This window comes from Conger conger, chromosome 10 (assembly GCF_963514075.1).
Source record: "Conger conger chromosome 10, fConCon1.1, whole genome shotgun sequence".
In the NCBI taxonomy this organism is placed as follows: Eukaryota; Metazoa; Chordata; class Actinopteri; order Anguilliformes; family Congridae; genus Conger; species Conger conger.
The window spans coordinates 27126633-27142694 of record NC_083769.1 but is presented as its reverse complement, the minus strand read 5'-3'; the positions used below and the strand labels follow the sequence as shown (position 1 = coordinate 27142694).

The 16062-nt window shown below is 44.0% G+C and overlaps 1 protein-coding gene across 1 annotated transcript in view; it reads right to left on the bottom strand.

Moving 5' to 3' along the window:
* uba7 (ubiquitin-like modifier activating enzyme 7) overlaps positions 1-14742 on the bottom strand; it is a 61057-nt gene extending 46315 nt beyond the window's left edge. Inside the window, exons 1-17 of the mRNA XM_061257296.1 lie at positions 14605-14742; positions 14404-14452; positions 13016-13184; positions 12643-12777; positions 12323-12429; positions 12118-12208; positions 11241-11373; positions 11059-11156; positions 10675-10821; positions 9667-9831; positions 8752-8865; positions 8417-8497; positions 7524-7679; positions 6357-6522; positions 5527-5723; positions 4013-4077; positions 746-941 (exon numbers count right to left, since the gene is read on the bottom strand). Coding sequence (XP_061113280.1) covers positions 746-941; positions 4013-4077; positions 5527-5723; positions 6357-6522; positions 7524-7679; positions 8417-8497; positions 8752-8865; positions 9667-9831; positions 10675-10821; positions 11059-11156; positions 11241-11373; positions 12118-12208; positions 12323-12429; positions 12643-12777; positions 13016-13184; positions 14404-14450 — 2067 coding nt within the window. The 5' untranslated portion in view covers positions 14451-14452; positions 14605-14742. The remainder of the gene's footprint in view (positions 1-745; positions 942-4012; positions 4078-5526; positions 5724-6356; positions 6523-7523; positions 7680-8416; positions 8498-8751; positions 8866-9666; positions 9832-10674; positions 10822-11058; positions 11157-11240; positions 11374-12117; positions 12209-12322; positions 12430-12642; positions 12778-13015; positions 13185-14403; positions 14453-14604) is intronic.
* Between the last annotated feature and the right edge of the window lie 1320 nt (positions 14743-16062).

Sequence of the window (16062 nt, the reverse complement as noted above, 5' to 3'; positions counted from 1 at the left end):
ATATTGGAAGGCTCTAACTTCTTTGCAATGTGCCATGCCTATGAAATTACAGCTAAAGCTTAGAAATAATGTGCAATGAAGTCCCTGTACAACTTTGCTTCAGGTATTATGATTGCTTGCCAATGGAACAAGAAATCACAAGACAGTTGTACGGTGTATTTTGAATTTTGATGTCTCTGTGTCTTATCTTTCAAAACAGGGCGCCTTCCCCAGGCCAAGAAAAAATGAACAGCGCACCGACATAGACAACAGTGCCACTTGGTGGTCATTAACAGAACAACGTCCTTGTACATTGCCTACCCTGTAACCCTGACCCCTGCAGGGTACACTGATAACCATGTCTACAGAGAGCAATATACTCCATCTCAATCTCAGAGAATTGCCATCTGGAGACTCCCAAGTAATGTAGATAGTTGAGTATCATTCTCTGATGTGTCCAAGGCAAATCTATGTTTGTGTTGAGGTTGTTCATGAATACAGTAGCATGTAACTTTATATAATATCACCCAGGGAGCGACTGGCACTTGCGCAATCCTCCGACATTGTGTTTCCAACAGCTCCGCTGATGCATAGCAGAGTTAAAAGATGTGTACACAGGCTGCATTCTCTGCAAATGATGTGTGTGCTAGGGTGTGCACCCTCCTGAGCTGGGGGTGTTGCAGTAGTGGGACAGACCTAAGGCTACACCTGGGTAAGCTTAGCTGAAGAACAGTAAATAACAATGTTCAAAGGATTTCGGCATTACATGGTCACAGGGGAAGCAGTGCAGGAGCTGCTGGATTTCGTTGTTGTAGAGGGTCTCCCATTTGCGACGGGCCCACCCCACGCAGTCCTCCCAGCCTGCCGGACGCTGGTCCCCCATGCTTTGGCACAGCCCCTGCAGGATCTCCAGAGCCTCGCCCTCTCCCCTCTCCAGCGTGCGCTCCAGGAAGCCGTCATCACTGAGAGAGAGAGGGAGAGTAACAGCTAGCCTGAACCACAGCAGTGGACACAGTTAACTTACATTTAGTGCTTTAGCAATGTTTCATATATACTGGTGTAGGAAGGCTAATAGCCAGGTTTGACACTATGGGTCATGTGACTCTTGTGGATGCACTAACATTCTCATTTGTAATGTAATGCAATGCAATGCAAGAGAGAGGTCTGCTGCAATGGCTACACCGTCTCCTCCAAAGACAACCGGGAAGCCCGTGTTTTTAGGAGGACACTTAAAAGTTGCCATGGTGCTTGTCTATTCTATCCTGGAAGTGGTTGTGTTCCAACTCAGGCTCTGACGACAAAACGCACAGCTGGGAACCGTACCGTCAATGTTTTAACTGAGCAGAGATCACCAATTGTATAAATACATGTTGACTGGACCATGTGCAGCATAATGCAATTCAAAACATTGAAACAGAGACAAACTAAAGCACCTTGCTCTATTCCCGAAGCAGATAACCTCTTTAGACACGAGAGATCAGGAAGGGGCTATTCTTTTAAACAGACCTCCCCATCGGAACACAATAACAATGAGTTAGGATGCCGCAACGGGCAGGGTCTCCACAGTGAGATGTATCCTTTTCTACCCTCATGTCCGGGCCAAGCGGGGAAGGAATAAAACCCCGCTGCCTGCTGTTTAATCACCAGCCGTCCTGCCGGAGGTGAGGGGTCACGGCTCCCAGCCCAGGTCTCCGAGCATCTGAGTCTCAGGAAGCGGGCATCGCTGCAGTGGCTGCGGGCGGAGCCCTGGACAGTATCATACGCTCATCCAGGTCCTGAGCACGCTCAGACTGCACTGTAAACACTCAGGCTCTATGTTAAAGTGGATGGAGGATGAGGGGGGTGGGAGGGGGTGTAGGTACAGGCAGACGTTTAGACTTAAACAGGAAGTGAGGTTGTGGCTCGGGTCACCGGGTTAGCTACTCATCTCTCAGCCCCCCTGATGAGACCAATGATAGATCCCCCTCCTCATATGGAGCACATTTGGCCAGTCTTTCTAACACACAGCAGTTTCTCTCTTCCATTACTCTTCCTGTCTAAAGACGTACTGGGGGAGTTGGGGCAGGGGGCTTTGAAAGAAAGGGTGATGGTGATGGAGAGTGGCATCAAAGGGGGCGAGATCGAAACGTGAACTCTGCACACAGGGACGTGAAGGTGAAGGTTGACGCAGTGGCCATCGCAGCAAGAACACTCCGTCCTCTGAGAGAACAACAGCCAACTTCACAAGCTCCGCTCCAGAATCAAGCGCATGCAATGACGGCAATGGCCAAACAGACAGCCATCTACTTTCAGGGCATTAAAAAACCAACCGCTTCTCTTCTCGGGGGAAGCATAAGCAATAAGCGAGGGAATGGTGTGAATCACGCATCCGAGAGTTAAAGTGTCCGTTGAGTGTTAGCTGTTAGCTCATCTCATCAGTATTGTATTTAAAAACGGTAACTGAGAGACATGGGTGGAATTTTAGGCACAGTACAGGTGAGGGTTAAGTGCAGGTGAAAGAGAGTTGAGTAAAGCAGGGCATAAGACAGGGTACAAGCATTGGGCTGAGCTGTTAGAACCTGCATGTGTTCCCTCTCCTCAGGGAAGACTCCATAGCTTTCAGAGCTGCATGTTGAATAGATACGCCCTGATCCCATCTCTGAGCTATCCAACTACCTCTCTCCCTGGGGGCCCTCCTGTCTTTTTAAAGGGCTTATATTTAATCTCAGGAATACGTCTATGAAAACAATTACATCCCATAAATCAAACCTGCTCCACTTAGGAGCTACAGTATATATAGACATAGTTCTGCCCAGTCAGCTTGTGATGTAAGAAGAAAAAAGGTTTGAAGAATATTTTTTTCATGGTGCGGAGTGGAGTTATGGTAGTGGAGTTGCCATGGCAATCACACAGACTATCACCAGGTGAGAGGCTCCGTCAAGGGCAGTATGATAGGCTTATGGTCTATCACAATAAACAATACACATCACAACAGAAATATCACAATATACATTTAAAATACTCGTTTTTTTCCCATAGGTACAAGTGTGTATTAAACTGAAATGTCACAGTCTTTAAATTCAGAACTTTCACACAAAGTTCAGTGGCCCCTTTCCTCTTAATGTTTGCTGTAGCTCATGATGCTAATGAGTGAGAAACTCGAGGCCCACATGAAAGACAGGCTCCCAGTGGGGGACTGTATTTACCCAGGAAGTCCCCTCTTAGTCTCAGGTAGCCAGATGTCTAATTTACCCGAGTCAATTACTAGCAACCATATTTTGCCATCTTCCTTCTGTCTGACTGCTTAATTCCATCAGCATGAGACTAGAGGAACAGAAATGTAAGTTTCATTGTAAGTCTCTCTGGGGATGTCCTGCTAAATTTAAGTAATGTGATGGAATTCAATGAGGGTGGTAGGATATATCAGACTTAAGAGTACAGGACGAAATGAGGGCGGTAGGGTGCAGGGTTGCATGAGGGTGGTAGGATGTATTACATTACATTACATTAATGGCATTTGGCAGACGCTCTTATCCAAAGTGAAGTACAGTTGATTAGACTAAGCAGGAGACAATCCTCCAATGGGGCAATGCAGGGTTAAGGGCCTTGCTCAAGGGCCCAACAGCTGTGCGGATCTTATTGTGGCGACACCGGGGATCGATTCACTGACCTTGCGGGTCCCAATCATGTACCTTAACCACTATGCTACAGGCTGCCCTATGTATCAGTCTTAGACTACAGAACTAAATGAGGGTGGTAGGTTCAGGTTTCAGGGTTGGATGAGAGTGGTAAGATGTATGACAGCCTTAGAGTTTAGGACTAAATGAGGGTGGTAGGGTGCAGGGTTGTATGAGGGTGGTAGGATGTATCAGTCTTAGAGAACAGGACTAAATGAGGGTGTTAGGTTCAGGTGGTAGAATGTATGACAGCCTTAGAGTATAGGATTAAATGAGGGTGGTAGGGTGCTGGGTTGCATGAGGGTGGTAGGATGTATCAGTCTTAGAGTACAGGGCAAAATGATGGTGGTACGGTGCAGGACACAGAAGATACTTACTCCAGGTACTGGTTCATATTTTCCGCTTGATGCTTGAAGAGCCCCTCAAAATGGTCTCTGGCCCACTGAAAAGACAGATGATCACATCAGCATGTGGGACCACATCCTTGAGCTCTCTCGAAACTTCCTGGCCATTCCCACTTTCCACCTCCACATCCTAAAGCCCTGCTTCCTTCATTAACTCAGAGAAAAGGGGGAGCAAGAACAATAAAAGAAATGCGTTTCAGTGTGAAAAAGCTGTTGAATGATTCAACAATGTGGTGCTGGGTTATGAATACTGAAACCTGAAAATTAACCAGCTAGCTTAGTTATGGTACATTCTGAAGTGGCTACCTACTACCTACTGCCTACTGCTAAAATGGTTAGTTACCATAGATATTTTAGTGTGTTTAAATATGTTAAACAATAATATAGATATAAAAAACAGAGGGGACCCAGAAATTAAATAACACTCAAGGTAGTTAAACTGCTCATTGCAAAACAAAGGAATAAGCAGACTGGAAGTGGTCATGTCATCAGCTTCTCTAATGAGGTGTGAACTGTGCTTGCTAAGAGCTGTGAATGCTACTCCGATTCTTATGCAATTATATGCTGAGTGTCAACCCCACAGGCATGGGCATCTGGCTGAAAAGGGATCAGGTTCAATGTAATACCTAAAAAAACAAACAAAGATCCTTCGCAAAACAGAGAAAAAAAAACAGCAGACTTTAAGTTTCTACATTTTCCTTGTGTCCAGAAATCTCCTGAGAGAAGACCTGAACAGGCACTTCAAAAGCGCTACAACATTCCTGACGCACAAACAGTTGTGAAAACCCTGAATGTGCAATTGTACAGGCAGTCTTTCTTTTGACTGAGTGAACTTCGAGAGAGAGAGGTATATGGAAGGCTGTGCCTTTCTCATGAGGAGTGTGTTCTCACTGCAGCCCCGCTTTTAACAGATACCACCTGTGCCACAGCTGGCCTCCATTTCCTGCCCGTGCGACAGGACCCCCCAGCCCACAGCGCCCCGCGGGAGTCTGGGAAGGATCAGGCGCCCAAGGACACAGAACAGCACACTGACCTGCCACACGCCTTGGTACAGACAAACGTGCTCGAACATGAGACAAACTGCTGGTGAATGTCACATGCTCACTGACTGAGACACATGACAGGACAGACAGACACAGATGCATACAACATGGACAGCAACATAGGGTCCCCAAGAACCCCGGTCCCCAGAGGAGACCTTTTTATTGGTGTCAGTGTAATATATGGATAATTAGTAATACACACTGAGAACATTATATTTGCCTGAATGTGCCTGTGGACTGTGGATACATTTGTATGTGTGCATTTATGTGTAATTATATATACATGCGTGGGAGAATGTGTTTATGTACCCAAGTTTATGTGTTTATGTATTTGTGTATATGTGCGTGAGTCTGGCAGCGTGTGGGAACTCATGCCGGCGTGTGTGTGTTGAGGAGCTGGCGTGAAGCAGTCGAGAGGACAGTTAACTACTGTATCATTCATACCTGCAGTGTGTGCTCAATGCGGTAAGGAAAGTTCTTCAGGGTGCAGATGGGAAACTCCTTCACAGACCCCGACTTCCCTTGGCCATACGATTCTGTCAGGAAGGGCAGGACCACCAGGGTGCTCCCCTTGCTCCCGAGAGTGCCACCTTCAAGCATGGGCTTCTTATGCATGACACAGCGTCTGTCCAGATAGACCCCTGAGGGACCCACCGACATAGCACTGTCACTGTCAAAGCCATTCAGGACCATATGCAACTATGGCTTTAATTCATCATTCATTAAATCCTTACACAAGACAATGAGCGGTACAACACACAAAATACTGGACATTTTTTAGGAAAATATTCACAGTATATGTATTATGCTATAAAGAATTGGAATTACTGTATCTAAGGAACATTTATTGGGTATTAGCCTGTTTGAATTCCTTGCCGATGGCAAATTAACCAAAACCTCCCCATAAAGCAACTTTTACATCAAGCATTACTTGACATGCTAGTATCTGGCATAGAAATGACATTACATTACATTACGTGGCATTTAGCAGACGCTCTTATCCAGAGCGACGTACAACAAAATGCAAATCAAACACAATGATTGTGAAATGATTTGAGCACACTTGCTTGTGGGCACACTAAAGGAACTAAAATGTAGAAGCCTTTTCTGATTGACCAGTTGAAGCTTGGGTATTCCACAATACCCGCTGGTCGACCATGCATCTCCATACTCGGTTACATAACAGGGGCAGAGCAGAGAGCAGAGAGCAGCAGACAGGGAAGGGGGCCCCGTCCCGGCGGATTGCATGGGGGTCCGGGTGGACCGGTACTGACTGGCTTCCACGTTATCCAGAGCGGCCGCCACTCCGTCCAGGTCCGAGAAGAAGCCGTGCCCGTAGACCACCTCGCTGTCGGGGTCCACTCGGTTCTGGTGTGCTGTGATCCGCATGGAGGGGTTAATGCCCACGGTCGCTCTCGCTGCCACCTCCGATTTCAGCCTCTGCAGGACGGGGGAGAGGCCGTGAAGATCCAGGAACAGGAGGCAGGAAAGGAGGGGGCGAGTGGAGGAAGAGAAAGAGACCGCAAAAAAGTGAGGATGACAGAAGATAAACAAAGGATGTAGTAAAAAAGGATTGGGAGAATCAGGAGAAAGTTATTACAAAAGTGAGGAGAGCAAACGAAGGGACTAGATTGAGAGAGATGGGGGGAGACCGAGACAGAAAGAGAGGGGCCGTGGGAGACAGAAACAGAAAGAGAGAGAGGGGTAGAAGAGAAAGGGCAGACAAGGCAGCCCAAAGGCAAATATTTATTCAGCAGCACAGGAAGTCAGCGAACACATTTACCAGCTGGTTATGGGAGATAATGTAATAAAGACCATATACTGGGGGGTGCAAAGTTTTCCATGACCTTTAAATTGCATTCTTGCACAAATGTAAGAATTACATTAATGGGAGTGTTTTTTATTTACTTTTTTTGTTTGTTTTTTCACAGTAGGCCTTAAATTGGATCCCATTAAAGTGGAATAGAAACAGGGTGTGCGGAGGCCATGCAGCAGGGAATGGACAGAATTAATCTCAGTCAGCTAGAAGGAAGGCATCTGAGACACGCGTTCCTCAGAGACTGCTGCTTTCCAAACACGACACACATGGCTGGCAGACACGGCTGTAAAATGCAGACCTCCGCTGTCCAGGTAAGTCATGGGTCAGTGTCCAGTAGTAACTGTGCACACACGGGCAGCCACAGCCAACTCTAGTAATGTGACATGCCAGGAAAATTCAATGTTGACCTCAGTCCATTATCAGTGACCTTTGACTCATCCACTTAAGCAGGTCAAACAAGCCATAGAGCAATAAGAGAGGTGCAATCCAATGATAATGATGGCAGAACGAGTCCCGACAATATTCCCCTACAAAAGACCCATAATGCAAGCCTAGCTAAGGGTTGACATTTAAGACACTCGATCCCCACTGACAGACACAGATGGAGAACTTTGTTTCTTACTCCAATGTCTTGGGGCCTGAAAAGAAACTGTCTATTCAGATTTGACCGCTCAATGGAATCCATGTCTGTCACAGTGATGTTCCCGCCCTCTCCAGCACCAAGACCAATCAGTGCAAAGTTCTTCAGCAGTTCGCAGCCAATGGCACCTGCCCCTACCTAAAGACAGGTCAGAGTGACAAATGACTGATATTATTATATTCAGTTATTTGTAACAAACACAGCAGCAGCAACAAAATATTTGAATGTAAAATGGTGTTAATAATCACATTGCATGGGACACACAAAAAGAAGAAGCCATCTAAATGCTGAGAAGATCAAAAGACTAGATAGGAGCATGCAGTCCACAAAGTGAGGCATGCTATTCTATACCATGAAATTATCTGCCTAAATTGATACTAGGGTAAAGCAAAAACACATTGTAAAAATGTCTTTCAGTAGCAGATTAATTACAGTAAGTTTTATCCAATGAAGAAAGCTCTTTTTTCCTTTTATTGACAAGAGTAAAAGGTATACGAATGGGGGGGAATTGATTCAATACACAAAAAGAAAAACTTCTAATTTGCAAAAACTTCAAATATTATAACTCTAGTTGAACAATAGATAATAAAACCATTGAGAGAGTGCTTCCACAGTAAATTATGAGAAAAGCTAAAAAATAAGAATGCAGAACATTCAGTGAGACCTTAGTAGTACTGGCTCGTCATTATACGCCCTGGATCACACATCAACAGGAAATACCACCTGAATCGGAACCATTTCCTGTATGTGTCATTATCAAAGCTAGCTGTTAGCAGTGGAAAAGTGAGATGCTACGCTGGAGTTCTGCCGTGCACTACGATTCATTATAATGCAGAGAGCGTCCTCTGCTGGTCACATCATAGGCATGCACTCACCAGGAAGTACTTCTGCAGGGCCAGTTTCTCCTGGAAGGCTTTTCCAAACACTGCTATCTGCCCATCGTACCGGCTGTCTCTCTGTAAATTAGGGAGACAATAATTAATCTGAGAAAAATATTTAAAAAAACAAACAATGGTTAAAATAAAAATGGACGCTACGCCCTTAAACCTGCTTCACTCAATCTAAATTACAAAGTGCATAATTAACTTGCAATACAGATAAAACCATTCATAGCTGAGTATAACTGTTCCCTAGCGAGCCTGGACTGGTCAGGGAATATGAAATGGAGAATGTGATTAGTGCGTGGACAGGCATGAGGCCAGGCACTCACAGGCTCACAGGCCTCAGCAGTTAGCAGCAGTGCTGGCTCATCCTCTTCAGGCAGGCACTCCAGAGCATCGAAGTACAGCCACTGCTGCAGAGGAGTGAACTTCCTACTGCAGGCCTGGAGAGAGAGAAAACCAGCAGGTCTGTTTTTCGGGTGACAGACATTCCGGCCGTTTCACCCCTCTAAGCTCTCGGCTTTACTGCATCTCCCCCAGCTGTTCTCAGGCTTAGGATTCTTGCAGAAACCAGGAACACATGCTAACATTACTGCATTCTCATCACTCTGCATTCATCGGCAGGTCTGGAGCAGGAGTTTTAATTATATGGCAAAAGAACCAAGCAAAAGAGATCCTATTAAGGGCCAAAAAAGGTCCAAAATACACCATGCCTTGCGTAAACCAACTCTGGCCTGGATTAAAAACCCAAGAGGTGGCAGAAGCAGTTAGGTCTGAGCCACACGCTGGATTTAGTCATCCACTTCCTCTTGCATGTAATATTTACAATCGGGTCCACAATTATTGCCACTTATGATAAAGATGTACAAAAACGGCATGTAAACCAAACTACATGTAAAACACCATTACTGAGATATGCTGTAATTTCCCTCACATGTGGAAAACACTGTACATTAATAATTATTTCATGGAATCAACAAAAAAAATTACAATTTCTAATTCAAAATGTATATTAAAATATACATTTGCTATTACTGCCCAGCCTCTCCTGGCCTTTAACAGCACTGAGACCTTAGATGTTTGCTGGAGAACACATTTCTGCCCAGAATCTTGAATCATTCCTCCCTGCAGAACCCTTCAACATCCTAGATATCCAATTTCATCAAGGGTGCCGATAATTCTGGACCTGGCGGTATGACTGATGCCTGTCATTTCTGCCAGCAGGGCAGCAGCAGAACTCATACCTTCATCACTTCCTGTGCAGCGAGGCCACCGATGAAAGCATTGACAGGGCCCAGGTCCCCCCGGGCAGTGAAGGATAGCTTCCGCACAAGGTCCACATCCCCCTGTTCCAGCTGGGCCTCCTCCTTCAGCTCCCTCACCAAGGACAGGAGCGCTTCAGCGTCTGTCTGCAGGGACCGGGAGAGGCGCAGGGAATGAACATGAAATACAGCCAGCCCACTGCTACCTGGGGCTCTTCTCTGGGAAAACTGAGCCTTTTTTATATATACTAAATAAAGCCTGGCAGGGATTTAAAACCTCTTATGGATATACTATATACCAAAAGGCTTAAGATTAATTAATAACATTAATAACTTTAACATGAAAAAACCCCCCACAAATTATTTGAACACAACCAAATCACAAAGGACATGGTATAATTTACACTCACTGAACACTGAGCAGGAACAACTGGACACCTACTTATTCATGCGACTATTTAAACAGCCAATCATGTGGCAAGAGTGCAATGCATACAATAATGCACATACGGGTCAGGAGCTTCAGTTAATGTTCACATCAACCATCAGGATTTGGTTAAAATGTGATCTAAGTGACTTTGACTGTAGAATGATTGTTGGTGCCAGACTTGGTTTGAGTATCTCAGAAACTGCTGATCTCCAGGGATTTTCATGCACAGCATTCTCTAGAGTTTGCATAGAATGGTGTGAAAGACAAAAAACATCCAGTGAGCAGCAGTTCTGCGGCAGAAACGCCTTGTTAATTAAATAAATCTTTCATTAACCAGACTGGTCAAAGCTGACAGAAAGGTGACAGTAACGCAAATAACCACACATTACAACAGTGGCATGCAGAAGAGCATCTCTGAACACACAATGCATCAAACCTCTAAGACTACAGCGGCAGACTTAATAAGTCTAAAAAATAAGTCTAATAAATACCTAATAAAGTGCTCACTGAGTGTATATAGTAGTGATTTAATGTTGTTAAAAAATGTTCCAGTCACTGACCTGAGCTCTGGACTTTGGCAATCTTTGATTGGTCTTCACAAAGGCATGCAAGGCTTGAAAAGCCAAATGCAGTGTTTCATGCCTCTCTCCTTTCCCGTAGTCCGTAATTACCATTTTAGGGTGCACTAGAGCTTTGCTGAGGGGTTCCTATCACAACACAGAGACAGGCAAGTCACGGCAATAACAGCATAAGCAACTGTAAAATGGTGTAATTTCCAATTGGAAATGAAATATGCACATTTTGTACACATACTTCTTAAGTGTCTTTCTATAGCTTTTACTGGAATTTTATGAATAAATCAATTATTTTTCAATAAATCTAATCCCAGAGCATTGTGGTTATCCCTTTATATGCTGTACAATGTATTCAAAAGCAGTACTTACAAAGGTACATTTCATTGACTTCTTGACCTCTGTGGCAACTCCCCCATTCTTATATTCAGAGAACGTTGAAGTGTCACAAATGCTGAAGCTGTCAGGGCCTGCCAAAAGGAAAACAGCGCAGGTCACACACTGATCAAAACCACTGCTGGAAATGTATATGGTGGTCAGCTGTGCAAACTCACCCAGGACTTTCACCTCGACCGGCCCAAGATAGTTGAGTTCTGTCATGCCTCTGATATCAGAAAATGTCACATAACCTCCATCCTCAAACCCATGCCGGCCCTCATCTAGGCATGTGACAATGCCAGGATTTCCCTAGAAGGAGTAAAAAAGGCAGAATACTATCACACATGCTTGTCCATAGTCCAGACCATAGTATTATTTTTAGGCCACAGCTTGGGCTTCAGAATTTCTTAAACATTTCAGTGCAGGTTTTCAACAGAAATTATCATCATTCACTCCTTCCAATTGACCTCATCATTTGAAATGATAATGATGTTACAAATGCTGTTGGATATTTGTAAGAAGCAGTTCAATTTTTAAAGTCTATAGAAACATTTTTAGATGTATCATTTGGTGAGGGTTTAATTTGCAACTACAAAATACAAAATGTATTCTCCTTATATACAGTATGAGGATCACAATTCATTTTAGTTCAATATCTGTATAATCATTGGCTGTGTGGCTCATTCAGGTAAGTGCATGGATCTGACCACGCCAGGGCTGATTCTGACGAACAGCCTCACAGGGAAATGTACAGTATGCTCTAGTGTTGACCAGGGATGGAAGAGTTTGGGTTGACCTGGATAATCCTGCCCAAAAATACACCTGAAAAGGTGCACATGAACAGCCTTCTTCTGAATCATTTCTGCTCTTGCAGTAAGAAGAAGAAGTGGCTGCCATCACTTGCTCGGGAGGAGAGCACATGCTTGTCTCTCCAGAATCAATAAGGGAGCTTGAATTAATGAGTACTGATAAATATGAACATTCCCAATTCAGGAGAAAAAGGTCTACTGTACTAAGATGCAACTGATATGAAGAGATGCAGCCCTGTGTTACCTTGGAGATATGGGCAAGCATAGAGCACATGGGAGTTTCCCCGTCAGAATCCAGGACCTCAAACTCTTCTCCGAAGTCACAGAAGAGCTGTCTGAAATTGACCAGAAAATAAAGGTACAGTCTACAGTATATAGTTTAGCTGGCCTATCTCATTGGTAAGGGGAAATATTTCCAATAAATGAAAAACCTAAAACTGTGACCTTACCCACAAAGTCCTTTGGTGTCAGCCACAATGAATTTGATGTCATTGGAGTGGCAGAAATCCCCAAAGTGACGCTGCTCATCCAGGGAAGAGTCAGTGAGCACCACCACCTATTAAAGATGCATTTAAATGAATACAGGTACCCCCTTGTATGAAACGACTAATTCAGAAATATATTCAGGGCTTGCCCGCATGCCTTGCCAGTCATTTACTCTTATTTTGCTCAGCATGTCCTCTCTTACAACAATTTCAGCGTTGAACACACATAAGTTTCATGTCGGTTTGAGATTTCAGTTTTAATCATCATTTGAGGATAAGCATACCTGGAATTGGGCCAGAAAGTCCTCTGTGAGAGGCCCGGTGTAGGTGGACACTTTGACATAGGCATTGAGTTGAGCCAGCTGTGGCTGAGAGCACTCAGCCCGATTCTGGCCCACACTGGACTCACCCAGGTAGAACTACACAGTCAAAGAAAGAATGGGTGTACAGTGGTGAAAGATATCTACAAACTCTTGAAACTACATTGACAAGCATCACTCCTTCACAGCATCCACATGCCCACTACAGTTTGAAACCAGCGGTTTAACAAGTTGAAGACCAAGTTCAAAACAGTCAAGGCTTTTTATTTGTTACTGCTAATGGGGAAAAGCTTGAGGTTGATTGAAATTATATTGTATATTAACTAGACTAGGCTACCTGAGAAGACAGGTCTGTCCACTGTGTTAAACCCTCATCCTGAATTGTTACAGATTTGACTCCTGCCAGAATGATGTTCTTGGCTATTTCCACTCCTAGCCCACCCATTCCAGCAATAAGAACGTCAGCAGTCTTCAGGCGACGCATGGCGTCATGCCCCAGCACATACCTGCAAGCAAAAAAACATGCAGCACTTGTGTGACACATCACAATGGTGATATACTGTGCTTTCACAGCTACCTGAACATCACCTTTTAAGCTATATTATTAGCAGCACACATTATGTGAGGCTGTGTTGGTCAGGGGACCAGAGGACCAGTCAGGGGACCCGAAATTGACATTCCCCCAGAAACCCGCCAACTCCAGTGGTTACAGGAGAGTTTATTAAGTCTCTGGTGTCAAAAAGCACATTTCTCCGTATGTGCTTTTTGATGAATGAATCAAAAAAAGTATGAATTTACCCTGGCGAGATTATTTATTTACTATTTTGGACAGTACTTTTACATTCTAAAATGCGTTCACACTGAACTAATTACTGTCGAGGAAACAGAAGAAGATAGGCCTATAAAAGTTTATAAATTCCTATTCATCCCTTCACGGTTAGGAAATCAGTGCGCATGCTTTTGTGCCAAAAACAAATCCGCAGTGCGCATGCTCTCGTGGCAAAAAATCCCATAGTTAAACTGCATAGCAGCTGGTTTCATGCGCTCTCGTATAGCCTATGCTGTGCAACCGGCACAGCGTAGCTAGATGCGCTATCAGTAATTCTAAAAACCACTAAATGTACGATAATTTGACATGGCATACTTTCAGTTTTTTCATAATAGCGAAATACTACGGAACTGATTTGTACACAGTCTAATTATTCATGTTACGTTTTTTATGTCAATAGTCTATTGGGGAAACTGACACTGGCTCGGCCATAAACGATCTACTCACATCCCGTGGGACGCTCCGGACGCTAACTTGAACCCTCCAGCCCGTAACAACTTCAGCAGTATAAAAAGCGAGTGAAAATGAAGAAAACCGTTTCGTTTGACACAATTTCCGCTGGTAAAATAAATAAATACATTTAAAAAGTATAAGGACTGAGCAGTCCGCATCGAATGTACGATAGTTTGTCCTGAAATACGATAGATAATTCTGGAGTCTGTACGATTATTTGGAACCGGTAAGCGGAAACTGTCTCCAGTTTGTATTAGTCTCGATGGCTGCAGCTGACAGCTCTCACTCGAGCTTCTCCTCTAATTGAGAAGCGGTGCCAGTAATCGGCAAATGCATAAAAATATAAAATGTTCCAATGTCTCGGACAGTCGGTAATAATATGTCGCTAGTCGGGGGGTCGTCACTTGCAACTGTGTACGCAATGAATGGTTACATCTACTTACAGCTGCCGGGAGTAGAGTCCCTCGTCGATGTCTGCATTACGTGCCATATCTTAAAGGAAAAATAATACATGACTTAGTGTTAGTTCCCTTCTGCTAACGTAACGTAATATTGTAATTTAGACCGGTGTAGGACATGCTACATTATGAGCGCACCTTTTACAGAATAAACCGTCGATGACGATGACATCATAATTTACTGACCTGGTGTTCGAGATGTCCTGCTTTTTGATCAAAATATAATTGCCGAAAAAATTAAGATCCAAAATGCAAGTAGCTCCTTTCGTGATATAAGCCTAGCTACTAAAACAAACAAAAAAAGCCTTTTACTTTCGTTTCTCCCAACACATTGCTTTCGAAACCGAAACTTGATTTCCAGCATTTGTGTGTAATACATTAACTGCGGAACAGACGTGGATTTAGCGCTCAATGTTTTGATTGAAACCAAGAGAGTCAGTCGAACATTTTAATCATGCAAATTACACACCACAGGAACAAACCTGGGTCAAATACAAATAGCAAGCTAATTAAATATTTGTATTTGAAGTATTTCCAAATAAACTGCTCCAATAAAGTTTCTGTTAAGTATTTTCAATTAATTCCCCCAAATACTTTTCAAATACTATTTAAAATACATTTACATTAATGCTGTGCCCAAGAATGTAGCCGCTGTTGTAAAAATTATAATTGTGATGAAGAGGAGGGAAGTCTGCAACCTATCTACTCTAGTGATTTTGATGACTGCGACTTTCCAAAACAGGAGAGGGGCTTTGTTCACACTCTCCAGCTTAACATCAAAGCTGGCCTGAAATGGGAAATGGGTTGCATTCACACATACACACACACACACACACACACACACATGGCTGCCATGCAAAGCACCAACCAGCACGGAATCAAGTGCAGCCTGCCACTCTCACAAGATGGACCAGCTAAAAATGATCTGCTCTGTTCTTGAGTGATGAAATTGACCAATTAGAAGTGACCAAGCTATCATTCATGAGACAAATGTTCTTCCTGAAGCTATTGATGTGCCAGGGTCAAATAGTGACAGCGAGCTACAGTATGTCCCACCATCTCAGTCACTCCAAATGGGCTTGTGTCTTGTTCTTAACAGGGCAGGCACCGCTTGTTCTGCTTTGGTGAGGACTAGGTGTTTGCCTGTTTGTCTGTCAGCGCCGTGAGTGTCTTCCTCACCCACAACTCCTATCTGGAGTCAGAAGTGGGCTCTGTCCTCTACCTCAACCTTATCTCCAACAGCTGTGATCAGTTCCCCAACCTGTGGATGAACCAGCTCCCTCACTGACAAACTTCGCAAGATCGGCTGGTGGCATTGCAGGCACCCATAGCTACCCATAGTGCAATGGGGTGAAACATGCATTATGTGGATAAGGGAGTTGAAGGGCTCAGGGTCATACAATTGTTGAGAGATGACATGCATGTATACACACACATACACACACATACGCATGGAAGCACACACACACACAAACACACACACACACACACACACACACACACACAAGCATGCTTGCACTCAATGACCTAAACACAGGTGATGTGCGGCTTTATTTATTTCTCCAATCTGTGATTCAGCTGTTCTTAGCTTATGTTTATTTTCCATTTATGACTCAAGACAAAGCTAAATGCCTAAGGCAAAAC